Genomic DNA, 12680 nt, shown 5'->3' on the forward strand with positions numbered 1-12680 from the left:
CCCGAGCCTGGCCCACTGTGAGTGCTCAAATGAGAGTCCTACTCCCCATAAAAACCCAGTGGCCGCCTCTGGGTGAAGCTGCCTCTCATGATGCAGTTTGAGCCCCTGATGCCACCTTGTACAGGGAGCTACACAGTCCTTGGCCTCCCTGCTTAAGGGAAAGTTGGCCCAAGTCATGGTCTGCCACCGGCCACAGCACCAGTGAGGAGAGGAAGTGCATTCAGAAATGTTTGGGCACCTAACAGAGTTTTCACAGCATTCTACTCTTTGACAATTGGGTAACCAATAATTAGCTGTGAACTGGAAGGCCCCATTTCCAAAAGCTTACTTAATGCAGGAGTTCCCTGTGCAGGCCCCAGGTAGCAGGGGTTGCTTCTGTGTAAGCCAGTCGTCCTGAGTCTGGGGCTTGACCTCGGGTAGTGGTGCCAGGGCAGTGCCCTGCACTCTGCCCAGCATCCAGGGACTGGCCAGACCCCCTCCCTGGGCTCCGCAGCTTTGGCATCTGCCTGGGCTCCCAAACTAGGCCCTTCCCAATCTAAGGCCATGATGTGTGCCATCAGGACACCGGGGACACCCTGGGCAGCGTCCTCCGGGGCTTCTTCACTATCCGCAAGCGGGAGCCAGGCGGCCGCCTGCCCACCTCCTCCACCTGCTTCAACCTGCTCAAGCTGCCCAACTACAGCAAGAAGAGCGTCCTCCGCGAGAAGCTGCGCTACGCCATCAGCATGAACACGGGCTTCGAACTCTCCTAGCTTCCGCCCTGGCCCTGCCTCCAGGGCTCCTGGGCTGCCAAGGACCTTCAGTTCCCAGGGGCAGTGTGGCCCCTGGGAATGTGACCAACATGCCAGGTGACGTTGGCCCCTAGACCCTCTCTATAGCCATGAGACTCCCTTGTGGCCTCAAGAACTTTAGACGCCCACAACAGCACTACACAGCATATCCAGGTGATGCCCAAGGCACAGGGCTGCAGAAAATAAACCTCCAGATTTCCACCGACACGGGTCCATTCTTCCTGGTGATGGCAGAGGGGCTTCTTTTAGCTAGTTTGATCTTTCTGGGAGTCTGTCTTTCCTTAGCCCTCTCAGTGAGCTGTGTATGAACAAGTCCCAGGAATTCCAAGAGTCTAGAGTGGTTTTCGCAGCATGGGTCTGAGTGTACAAAGCCTACTGCGCGTGAGATCCTCTCCTTCCGTTTCTGAAATCTCTTACTCAGGTAAGGCCTCGCCAAGCCTCTATGCACCCAACAAAGTTTCTGCCTCCATGCCGTCCACAGCACCTCTTCCCAGACAACCAGGCCCATCTGCTGCCCAGGGAGGCGCAGGCGCCTGCTAGGGACGCTATGGAGCACCGTGAGTCCAAGGCGCTATTTCCTGCCTTGAAGCCACGCACTCCACAGCACGGCCCTCCCACTTCCTGCGTCCTCAGCGGGCTGAGCTGCCAGGGAGCCTTGCCGGACCTGTTCCCGTCCTATGCATTCACATTGGCATCCTGGTTAGGGAGAAGAAAAGCATTGGCCCTTAGCAGCAGCCCGGTATCCAGAACGTGCTGGCTGTTACGCATAGCCTGCTTGTCCCGCGGAGGACAGCTGCCTTTGACCCTGCTTGTTTGCCTCGGTGGTTATCTAATGAGGAACAAACACGAACCTAAGGTACCCATCCCGTCTGGGCAGTGGCTTCACTCCAGAGACTGCAAAATCCCAAGAAAATTGGGTCTTGCTGCCCATCCTTCCTCAGCACAGGGAACCCAGAAGCCCGTTGCACTGACAAAGGCTCACACCCTCTGGGTTTTTTGTTTTTTTTTTTAACTTCATTTCTCTTCCAACCCATTGTGTTCCTCTGCCCTCATTATTTACCTTTGTTGTAAGAACTTTACTGTAGCTCCAGGGAACTGAGGCAGAGGCCCTGTTTGTGGTCCGTGTTGACAGCCACCCACCCTCTCCCACCTCATACTCCTGCACCTGCACCACCAAGATTGATGCCAGATTTGAAGCCAGGAAGGCCCAGTCCCTCCTCTGCTCTCCTCAGAGCCGCAAAACATTTTCCAACAAGAGCTGTCACGGTGGCAGCAAAGCAGGGGCCACTCGTCTCCACAGTCCTTCAGAGAGTTTCCGCTGCATCCTGGTGTCCCACCCAGGTCAGAGCCCCTGGGCTTCTGAAAAACTGTGCGTGCTCTACTTTGATGGAAACATGGCAAGGAATTTAAAGACAGGAATGTATTAATATTATTTAAGGTGTGTTAGTAACCTCTGACTCTGTGGACTTGCCATTTTCTTCAAACACTCCGTTCCTTTGAGGATTTCTTCTGAACGTGTGCGCACACGCTGGGCAGGTTTGTGCATACATGCGGGGACCCCAGACTGTCAGCCTGCACAGGGAAGATGGATCCCATCCTGATTTTTATTACCTGAAGGTTGGAGCCAGTGAGGGACTGGGAGAGAGTGATTTATAAGCACCAATATCAACTTCATGTGGATTTTTGACAAGGAGGGGTAGTTTGTAATTTCATTTAATTCTTTTCAGCAGCTAGAAATATTGCACTATCTGAAACACTGAATCTCCTTTTGTAACTGGTGTTCACTGACACCTTGATGGCTCTTGATGGCTCTAAAAAGTTGTAGGATTTTTTGTTTTTGTAGCTAACTTATGGATTGAGATGTGATCAGACGCTTTATTAAATTTGTACTTCAGCATACGATGGCCACGTTCTGTATTTCATTCCGCCAGGTGCCTGGACCGTTCATGCTTGCTGTCTGGGCTTAGGGAGCATGTAGGCCCCCACAATGGAGCTAAGATGTGGAGGGGCGCAGAGCACATGTCCTTGCCTCCCCAGCCAGAGTTCGGGGTTGCTGACAGTCTGTCCTGTTTGCTTCCAATTGTGTTTCAAGAAGTAACACATTTCAGATGAGCACCCTCTGTGGGCCTGTCCCTCTCACCCACCACCCACTTCCCAGAGGCAGCTCTCACTGTGGGTTGGGTGTATATCTTTGCAGTCCATGTTTTACACAGTAATACTCTTTTTTTTTTTTTTTTTAGATGGGGTTTTGCCATGTCACCCAGGCCAGTTTCGAACTCATGGGATCAAGTGATCCGCCCACCTCAGCCTCCCAAAGTGGTAGGATTACAGGCATGAGCCACCACACCCAGCTAGTAGTAACTTTCAAAAGTGATAAATGTATGTTATACAAACCCAGATAAGTGTCTGGAGTGAAATTTTACAGCTGCTTCTCGGTGTGCCGGGCATTGTTCCCTTAGTGAGGGTTGCACTTGCTCTCTCCTCACAGGACACACAGCCCTTCTCACTGCATTCCCCAGCCAGGTTTCCTCGGCAGAAAACCCTGCACCAGGAGCCCAGGTCAGACCTGCCAGGTGTTTGCCCCACCTTGGTGCTTCTGCCCTGACCCTCGGCAGCTCTGATGTCCCAGTGGCTTCTCGCTGCTCCCCTGGCCTGGGAAGCCCCTGAGGATCAGAGCACAAACTTGGCTTGTTAGGATCCAGTCAGGAAAGAACCCTTGAGAGGCTTGTGGCCTCTGGAAGTCAGATGTCTCAACACACAAGAGGAATTCATGCACGCAGGCATCCTCACAAGGAGCATTCATGCAACGAGAAGAAAAAGCACTGTAACCGCCTGCCTCCCCAGAACACACAGTGCCAGCCTCCAGGGTGAGGCACACCCACCTAAAACTAAAGCTTCATTCTGTGACGTTCTGGCTTTGACGTGTAAGTTATCACTACAAAGAGAAGGGGTGTCTATAACCAGGAAAAGTAAGTGGGTTTTTAAAATTATTTAAATGGAAATATAATTGTAATATGCTGACAGAACTTGCAAATGCCTAAGAATAATTAGCTGCAACAGAGTTTGAGAAGCGCTGGCCTCCCCTGTGTTCTAACAGCAGCAGAGCCTGCTTAGCAGACACGGCACTGCTGAAAGCCATAGGGTCTGGACAACGGGGTTCTCGCCAAGCTTAGGCCTCAGGCTTATCTCCTAGAAACTTATCAAATTGACCAGGGTGGCCGGAGAACTGTGGAAGTGGTTCCTTCAGTGCTGTTTTCCAAGAAGCAGAGCGTGGGCTGTGGAATCTCAGAGACGTGTGCAAACCCCAACCCTCCACTTCCTGCCCCACGTGGAGGACAGCCTCTCGTGTGTGTTCCTTATCTGGAACACAGGAATCTTGATGTCCCCTCCAGGGCGCGTGAGGATTAAATGCAGTTACATATAAAATGCACCCAGCGCAGTGCCTGGCACCAAATATGCATCCGTTAGTCTTCTTCCTACATTTCCTCACCTTTCATTTTAAGAAAACAGGGCTGCCCATGACCCTGGAGATCAGGCTTGGCTTAAGCTTCTAGAGTGGCTCCTGCTGCTGCGGATGATCCCAGCAGCGGGAGGAGATGCTGGATGGAGAGCAGTTCTCTGTTGCACTTAGGATCAGAGGAAAGTCCCATTCCCTTGTCCACACTGCCACCTCTGAGGAATCGTCCAAGTGGCACAGAACAGAAGCAAAGCGCCTTTCAGCCAGAAGGATCCAGCCCAGGCGTTTCCAGGCCCATGCGGCCCCCGGGCACCTCACTGTGCCCTCACACTGCACACACAATCACCTGGACTGTGATTCAGAAGAAGCTGCATGGCCAGGCACGGTGGCTCACGCCTGTAATCCAAACACTGTGGGAGGCCGAGGCAGGCAGATTCCCTGAGTTCAGGAGTTCCAGACCATCCTGGCCAATATGGTGAAACCCTGTCTCTACTAAAAATACAAAAATTACCTGGGTGTGGTGGCGCACACTTGTAGTCCCAGCTACTCAGGAGGCTGAGGCAGGAGAATTGCTTGAACCCAGGAGGCAAAGGCTGCAGTGAGCCGAGATCACACCACTGCACTCCAGCCTGGGTGAGAGAAGGAGACTCTGTCTCAAAAAAAAAAAAAAAAAAAAAAAAATACTGCACAGCAGCCTAGGTGGCATTCATAGTTCTCAGCAGCCTCTGGAGCGTGGGGTCAGAATGGCATCCTTTGCTTCACGGCAGTCATCCGAACAGCTATGCTTGTTGAGAGCATGTGCTCCAGAGCCCCAGCTGAGTGCAGATCTTTCGAGGGCATTAGGGAGAGCAAGAGTCTCAGAGCATCCTGCCACTGGGTGCAAACCCCAGCTCTGCCGCCCACTTGCTGGAAGACCAGTGGAAAGTTTCCTGGCCCCTCAGAGCTGCAGTTTCCTCTTCCATGAAACGGGGATAGCAGCACCCACCATGCAGTCTTGCCGTGAACCACAGATAAATGGGCTGAAAAGCCCCAGTCTGTGCCATCTATGAGTCGTCGACGACTCATGGCTGTGATAACTGTCATTATTTTATTCCAGGGATCGAATTGACATCCCTTCTGGAGTTTGTTTTTGAAACTCTTTGCAGGACGCTTTGGCTGATGTTAACAGGACATCCCGAGGAACCTCCGTTGGGCTTCACTCAGCCCCTGGTGTGCAGGCTCCCTGTGCGCCCACGCCCCAGCTATTCCTGAGCTTCCATTAGGTACCGGGGGGCTGCAGCTCCTCCACCCGGGGGGACCAGCAGTTGCAGTTCCGTCATGCTTTTCTTACCGCGACAGTCCAAGTGTTTTCTGAGCTGTAGGGAGACTCAAAGGCTTGGGCATACTGGGATGGGGTCTGTGTCAGATTATAGACCTTCCACCGAGAGAGCCAGCCTGCTGGAGCCCACCGGCAATGACAGAGGAACCTCTCTGAAGATGTTCCCTGCCTCCTTGACCTCAGAGAAGTCTGCAGAAGAAGCTGAAAGCGTTCACTCTGCTGCCAAAGGCTTCTGCTCCTTGGCTGTGCCAGGCCCTTAGTCTGCCTAGATGTATGTGCAGGGTTTGGGTGGGGGATTTTTTGGTTTTTGAGGCAGGTTGCTGTGTTGCCCGGGCTGGAGTGCAGTGGCGCAATCTCGGCTCACTACAACCTCTGCCTCCAAGGCTCAAGCAATCCTCCTACCTCAGCCTCCCAGGTAACTGGGACCACAGGTGTGCATCACCACAACCAGCTAGTTTATTTTGTATTTTTTGTAGAGACAGGGTTTTGCCATATTGTCCAGGCCGGTCTCAAACTCCTGGACTCAAGCAATCCACCTGCCTTGGTCTCCCAAAGTTCTGGGATTACAGGCATGAGCCACTCACTGCACCGGGCCGCTGTGTGCAGGGTTACCAGTCAGGCTGCCTTCTCCAAATGCCTCTAAATCTGGCTTTTATGGGGCCATGGCAGTGGCCATTGAGTAAAGGAAGACACTTGTCTGAATGGCACACGGTTGTTTAAAAACCTCAGTGTTGGGGAAACCCAGTGTCCTTGGCCTTCAGGCCATGGGCTTGTGAAAGGGAAGCTACTGTGAAGTCATTCTGGCCCTTCCAGGACTGCTCTTCACACAGAATCCTCAACTAGCCTGCCTTATGCTGGGGAGGAACAAGTTATTTGACAAGAACATTGTAGCCAGAACTTGTGTGTTGTAGCCAGAACTGGTGCTGTTGCAAAGAGCAGAAGCTGGCAGGCCAGCTCAGAGCCAGAGCAGGTGGTGAGGAGGTGTGAGAGCGGCTCTGAGACCCACGCGAGAAGTGCGGTGGGCAGGAGCTGAGGTGGTCCTCTCCTCCTCTTGGGCCACATGAGCCCTTCTCTGCATGTCTCTGACTCTAGCGTCCCCATGGACTGCCTCTGAGGCCACCATCCTTGCAGCTATGCAGCCTTGCGCTCCTGGGGCCTCTAGCCAAACCACCACTGCTGGATCCCTCAGACCATGTTCCAGCCTGGCCCACCTGCCTGCGGCTGAGTGGCCTTCAGCTAGGGTCCCCTAGTGTGATCTCAGAGCTATTGAGAGGATTTGGTGACATAATCCAAGAAAAGTGGCTGGCACCTGAGTAAATGTTAATTATGACTATTATTATTTCTACTACACTTTTGAGACAAGACATAAGCCAGGAAATGGCAAACATGTTTAGCTTCCCAGGCCCATACCCACGGACTGCTGAAAGCACATGAAGACACAGTGCAGGAATCAATTAGTAATGTCTGCGAGGAGGAGGGAGCGATGACACGGGGACCAAATATTTCCCGTCCTTGAATAAGCATTTCTCCTTTTCACCCCCTTGCCCTATGAGATCATTTAGGATCTGGTCAGCTCTGATGACACAGGCCAGGATCCCGTGGGTAGGAGGGGCTGTGGACACAGCAGTTCCCAGACAAAGAGGCCACAGAAGGCCAAGCAGTGACCCTGGCCAGTGACAAGGGCAATGTGGACTAGTGGTCAAGGGCACAGGCCTTGACCTTGGACCTGGACTTGAGCTCTGATCACCACGCCCACCCTCAGTGACTTAAGGGTAGGCAGCATTTCACTTCTTGGAGATTCATTTTCCCCAGCTGTAAAGTAGTGGATAATAGTTCCTACCTGCCACGAGGATTAAACGAGGTCACATCTGTTAAGCACCTGGCAAATTATAGGTGCCCAATAAATGCAGTCTCCCCTTTCTTCCTTAGCCCTGGGGCCAGGCGGGGTGGAGTATCGGGTCAGAAGGTAACTCTCATTGCTGTTCTAAAACAATTCCGTTGGCTCCTATATTAGTTTCCCGTGGCTGCTGCAACACATCACAAGCCGGGTGGCTTAAAATAGCAGAAATGTATTCTCATCCCACCGTTCTGGGGCCAGAAGTCTGAAATCATGGTGTCCACAGGCAGCATTCCCTCTGGAGGCTCTGGGGAGAAGCCTGCCCCGCCTCTCCTGGCTTCTGGTGGCCCCCTCGTGCTTGGCTATGGCTGTATCACTCCCATCTCTGCCTCCGCCCCATACGGCCTTCCCTCTAGGGCTTCCTGTTTCTCCTTCTCTTAGAAGGACTTGTCCTTGAATGAGGGCCCACCCTGACCCAGGATGATCTCATCCTGTGATCCTTACCTTAGTTACACTACAAACACCTATTTCCAAATAAGGTCCCATGCACAGGTTCTGCGGGTGAGGACTTGGACAGATTGTTCAGGGGGGACACCATTCCACCCACTACGGCTGCTTCCAGAGCGAGTGTGGCAGGAGGTGATTCTTCATGCCATGGGCCACCACACGCTCACAGATCGTAAATGATCTCATAGGGTGAGGGGGTGAAAAGGAGAAATGCTTATTCAAGGACGGGAAATTTTGTCATCGCTCCCTCCTCCTCGCAGACATTACTAATTGATTCCTGCACTGTGTCTTCATGTGCTTTCAGCAGTCCATGGGTATGGGCCTGGGAAGCTAAACATGTTTGCCATTTCCTGGCTTATGTCTTGTCTCAAAAGTGTAGTAGAAATAATAATAGTCATAATTAACATTTACTCAGGTGCCAGCCACTTTTCTTGGATTATGTCACCAAATCCTCTCAATAGCTCTGAGATCATACTATTAATCCCATCCTCAAGATGGTGTATGGGTTGAATTCTGTCCCAAAAAAGATGCATCCTAACCCCCACTACCTCAGCATGTGACCTTATTTGGAAATAGAGTTGTTGCAGATGTAACTAGTTCAGTTGAGGTCATATAGGAGTAGGGTGGGCCCCTAATCCGATGTGACTGGTGTCCTTACAGGAAGAGAGGACTCGGCCATGTGAAGACAGAGGCAGAGACTGGAGTGAGGAACCTTCAGCCCAAGGAATACAGGGATTTCCATCACCTGCAGCCAGGAGAGAGACTAGGAACAGATTCTCCTTCACAGCCTGGAGAGGAACCAACCCTGTCAATCCCTTGATTTCAGACACAGCTTCTAGAATTGTGAGAGAATGAATGTCTGTTGCTTAAGCCCCCGCGTTTATGGTGCTTTGTTCCGTCAGTCACAGGAAACTAGTACAGATTTTGAGACCAGACAGATGTGTCACGCGCCCAAAGTCACATGCTCGGAAGAGGTCAAACCGGAATTTGAACTTGGGCTGGTGGGCATCACAGGAACCGGCAGCTGCTGCTCAGCCCCAGCTGCTGGCTGCCCTGCGCAGGCTAGATACCATGGGGCCAGGCTCCCCACTTGTCAAAAGAAGCCACAAATTCCAGTGTCTGTGAAATCTCCAGATTTAAAAATTGTTGGCAAATTGAAAATGTGAAACAGCACTGTTCAGGGCTCGGGAAATACAGAGGGGCTGTGCGCGCGCGTGGTTTGTCTGAACACTGCGGATGTGTCAGACGCTGGAGCCAAACAGCCTCCACAGTGCAGAGCGATGGCTGGAGCCGGACAAGATGATGTTCACTGGAATAATCCATGGACCTGTCACCAGGTGCTGGAAACCAGCCTCATGCAGACAGGCTCCAGGGGAGTGGCTCGGCACGGGGTCAGTGGACTGGTAACAGCAGGACTCGGCCGAGGCCCTAACGCTTTGGGGTTGCATTAATTGAGGGAGAGTATCTAGAGTGAAGGAGGTAATAGTTCTCTTCTGTTCTCTGTGGCTCACACCCTACCTGGAATTGATCCTTTGTTTCTCTCCAGGAGCCACACTTTTAAGGATGCAGGAGGCTGGGCACAGTGGCTCACACCTGTAATCCCAACACTTTGGGAGGCTGAGGCAGATGGATGACTTGAGGTCAGGAGTTCGAGACCAGCCTGGCCAACATGGCGAAACCTTGTCTCTACTAAAAACATAAAAATTAGCCGGGCATGGTGGCAGACACCTGTAGTCCCAGCTACTCTGAAGGCTGAGGCAGGAGAATCACTTGAACACGGGCAGCAGAAGGTTGCAGTGAACTGAGATCGCGCCACTGCACTCCAGCCTGGGTGACAGAGCTAGATTGTCTTGGGGAAAAAAAAAAAAAACACGGGATGTAGGAAAAACTAGCTCATATCCAGAGAGGGTACCATGAGGAGGGCTGGAGCAGGCCTCTCAGAGCAAGCCTAGCAGTGTACCCAAGACACATGTAGATGATGGGCTACCCAAGATGTTAGCAGCATCCTAAGGGGTTGTCGGCCTCTGTCTTGGAGGGTGCTGGCTTAAGGGTTGAGCCTCAGACTGCAGGGTGTGTTTGGGAAGCAGCTGCCCACAGCTCTGGTCATTAAAGAAAGAAGAGAGCGAGCTGGTTCTTCTGGCCCCAGCAATAATGACAGAACGACCTGGAGTATGGTCCCTGCAGCCCTTCCCAGATACAGAGTTCTCATTCTCCAAACATGGACACCTGGAGGGACACGGCCTTACATAGCCACCAGCAGGCCATGGACGGACATTGCCCAGCCCACGTTGCTGCCACAGGTGGACACTCAGAGCCAGAGAGAGGGAAGATGGGGTGCTGGTGGGAATGGGTGTGGACTGGAATGGTCTAGAGGTGTGGGGGCCTGAGACATCTTGTGAAGTGGGTGGGGGGCGCGGCTCCTTCATGAGGCCGAAGGTGAGTAGGCCTCTGGGTGTTTCAGAAGAACGGCCCTGGCAGTGTGCAAGTACAGCTCCAGCAGGGACGCCAAATCAACTGTCAAAACCAAGCCACTGCCACCCCACAAAGCCAGAAAAAGCTTCTGCGTGACAACCTTGGGCGAGTCAGCCCTCAGCCTCTGCATCCCCCACCACAGACCAAGGCTCCCGGACCCCCCCAGCCCATGCACTCCACGTGGTCCCCTCTGTGTGCCTGGATACATCGGGATCCTTGGGTGTCACCGGGGATTCCTGCTCTGTCACACAGGGTAAGTTACTGGTAATTACTCAGCTGTGAGAGCTCCTGATCATCAGAGCCTTCAAACAGAAATGCGGGTATTTTTCCCAGCAGACCCTGACCAGCCTCTGTTTTTCTCCATAATGCTGGTCAGCCAGGCACAGCGATCTTGGCAACAGATTTTGCGAAATAAACTTGGTCAGTGGATCCCAGTCAACAAAATGTTTTTCCATCTGTTACCCACTTCCTCCTGCCTGTGAAGGGGCAGTGCTCTCTCCTCCTTACAGGTGAGGCTCTGAGAGGTGGAGTGACTTACTTAGGGACTCACAGCCAGGATATGAGGAACTGGGATGTAAGCCCAAGCCTTTGACCAGGAAGGTGACGTCACTCACCCACCTTCCCTGATCGTCAGAGGCCCGGACAGAAGCCTCCTGTCTCCCAGAGGAGCTAGTCCCACTGACTGTCCTGACCTGCTCCCATCCCACTAGGGACACTGTCCAGGGGAGGGAGCGCACCCCACGAGGGGCTTGGTGTAAAGTCTGCTGGGTGGTTTTGTCACCATTGCAGATGGTGCCAGATGAGCCAGGCCCCGGGCAGGAAGCCAGACTGTCAGGGAGTTCAGATTCAGCCAACAAACAGACCCATAGGACCCACTGTGCCCCAGGCTGGGTGCTGAGTTACAGCTGTGCACACAGTGGACATGATCCCTGCCCCACAGAGCTCACTCTGTGGTGGGGAAAGAGTCATAACTAATTCAAGTAGGAGGTGTATGGCCACATCCTGTGATCAGCGTCCCTGGCGTCTAGTGCCGTGCCATTCTGATGCCCACTCACATGGGGAAAGCTGAGGTCAGGAGCTGGTCATTCCCATGCCCAAGGGTTAAGTGGCAGAGCCAGGACTCAAACCCTGGTCTGCCATACTCCAGAGCCCTCGCTCAGTGTGAGCAGGCAGAAGAGGGGTGGGAGAACCTTCTAGGCAAAGGGCTCAGCTTGAGCCAAGCCCCAGGGGCTGCCCTGTTCCTTATCTGGAGCCCGCTGCCTCCACTGCTTGTCCCACTTACCCTCACCGGGGATGCTGGAAACTGACAGACACATCCATTTTGCCAGTGAGTTCCCATAGGATTTTAAAGGACTTCTTCAGGACCTTAGAGCCCTGGTGTCCCTGAGGCTGCAGAGCAACAGCTGCTCCCCAGGCACAGAGTTAAAAGGCAGAGCTGGATTTCAGGGTGTGCTGAGTAAAGGGCCGATCGGTCCTGCACTTTAGAAGCTCACTGGGTAGAGGGAGGCTACAGGAAGTTCAGGGACTCCACCACTTCCTTAGCTCATCAGTCACGTCCCAACAGGCTGCAGCCTGTCTCCCTACCAGCTAAGGCAGAGACGCAAGCGGGACAGAATCAGTGCCCACTCCGAACATGGCTCCTTGGCTGCATCTGGGAACGGGTTCCATTAGGTGGTGTGTGGAGTGTCTCAAACATCTTAAGAGTGACGGTGAACGCACCAGTGCCTCTGCAGCATGGGCCAGAGTTCCTCAGTCTCCCCTCCTGGTTTGCTATCACAGGGGCCCCTGGTGAATAGTCTGGGTGTCTCATCCCAGCAGGTGTTCAAACTCAAAAGCTGGGTGGCTAGAAACTGCCCGCCTGCACCGAACCACCATCAGAAGCGGTCTTCATCAGCCAGGGCAGCAGAAGCCAGCTCTGCCTCACTTAGAAAAGAAATGTAGGCCGGGCGCGGTGGCTCACGCCTGTAATCCCAGCACTTTGGGAGGCCGAGGCGGGCGGATCACAAGGTCAGGAGATCGAGACCACGGTGAAACCCCGTCTCTACTAAAAATACAAAAAATTAGCCGGGCGCGGTTGTGGGCGCCTGTAGTCCCAGCTACTCGGGAGGCTGAGGCAGGAGAATGGCGTGAACCCGGGAGGCGGAGCTTGCAGTGAGCCGAGATCGCGCCACTGCACTCCAGCCTGGGCGACAGAGCGAGACTCCGTCTCAAAAAAAAAAAAAGAAAGAAAGAAAAGAAATGTATTGGCCAATATTGAGGGCTGGAAGCCCAGGCCACAAGCAGAACGGGAGCCAGGGC

The 12680-nt window shown here is 53.2% G+C and overlaps 1 protein-coding gene across 8 annotated transcripts in view; it reads left to right on the forward strand.

Annotated features, from left to right (window-relative positions):
* Nucleotides 1-8777, forward strand: part of UBE3B (ubiquitin protein ligase E3B) — a 65995-nt gene extending 57218 nt beyond the window's left edge. For 4 of the 8 annotated variants that reach the window (XM_045365889.3, XM_045365891.3, XM_045365890.3 and 1 more), the window contains one exon: nucleotides 8571-8777. In XM_045365889.3, the coding sequence (XP_045221824.2) occupies nucleotides 8571-8765 (195 nt within the window). In that variant the 3' untranslated portion in view covers nucleotides 8766-8777. Of the gene's footprint in view, nucleotides 1-560; nucleotides 2689-8570 lie in introns of those variants that run through there. The other 4 variants (XM_065524776.2, XM_074007737.1, XM_065524777.2 and 1 more) reach the window with 1 other exon arrangement.
* Nucleotides 8778-12680: the final 3903 nt, after the last annotated feature.

This window comes from Macaca fascicularis, chromosome 11 (assembly GCF_037993035.2).
Source record: "Macaca fascicularis isolate 582-1 chromosome 11, T2T-MFA8v1.1".
In the NCBI taxonomy this organism is placed as follows: Eukaryota; Metazoa; Chordata; class Mammalia; order Primates; family Cercopithecidae; genus Macaca; species Macaca fascicularis.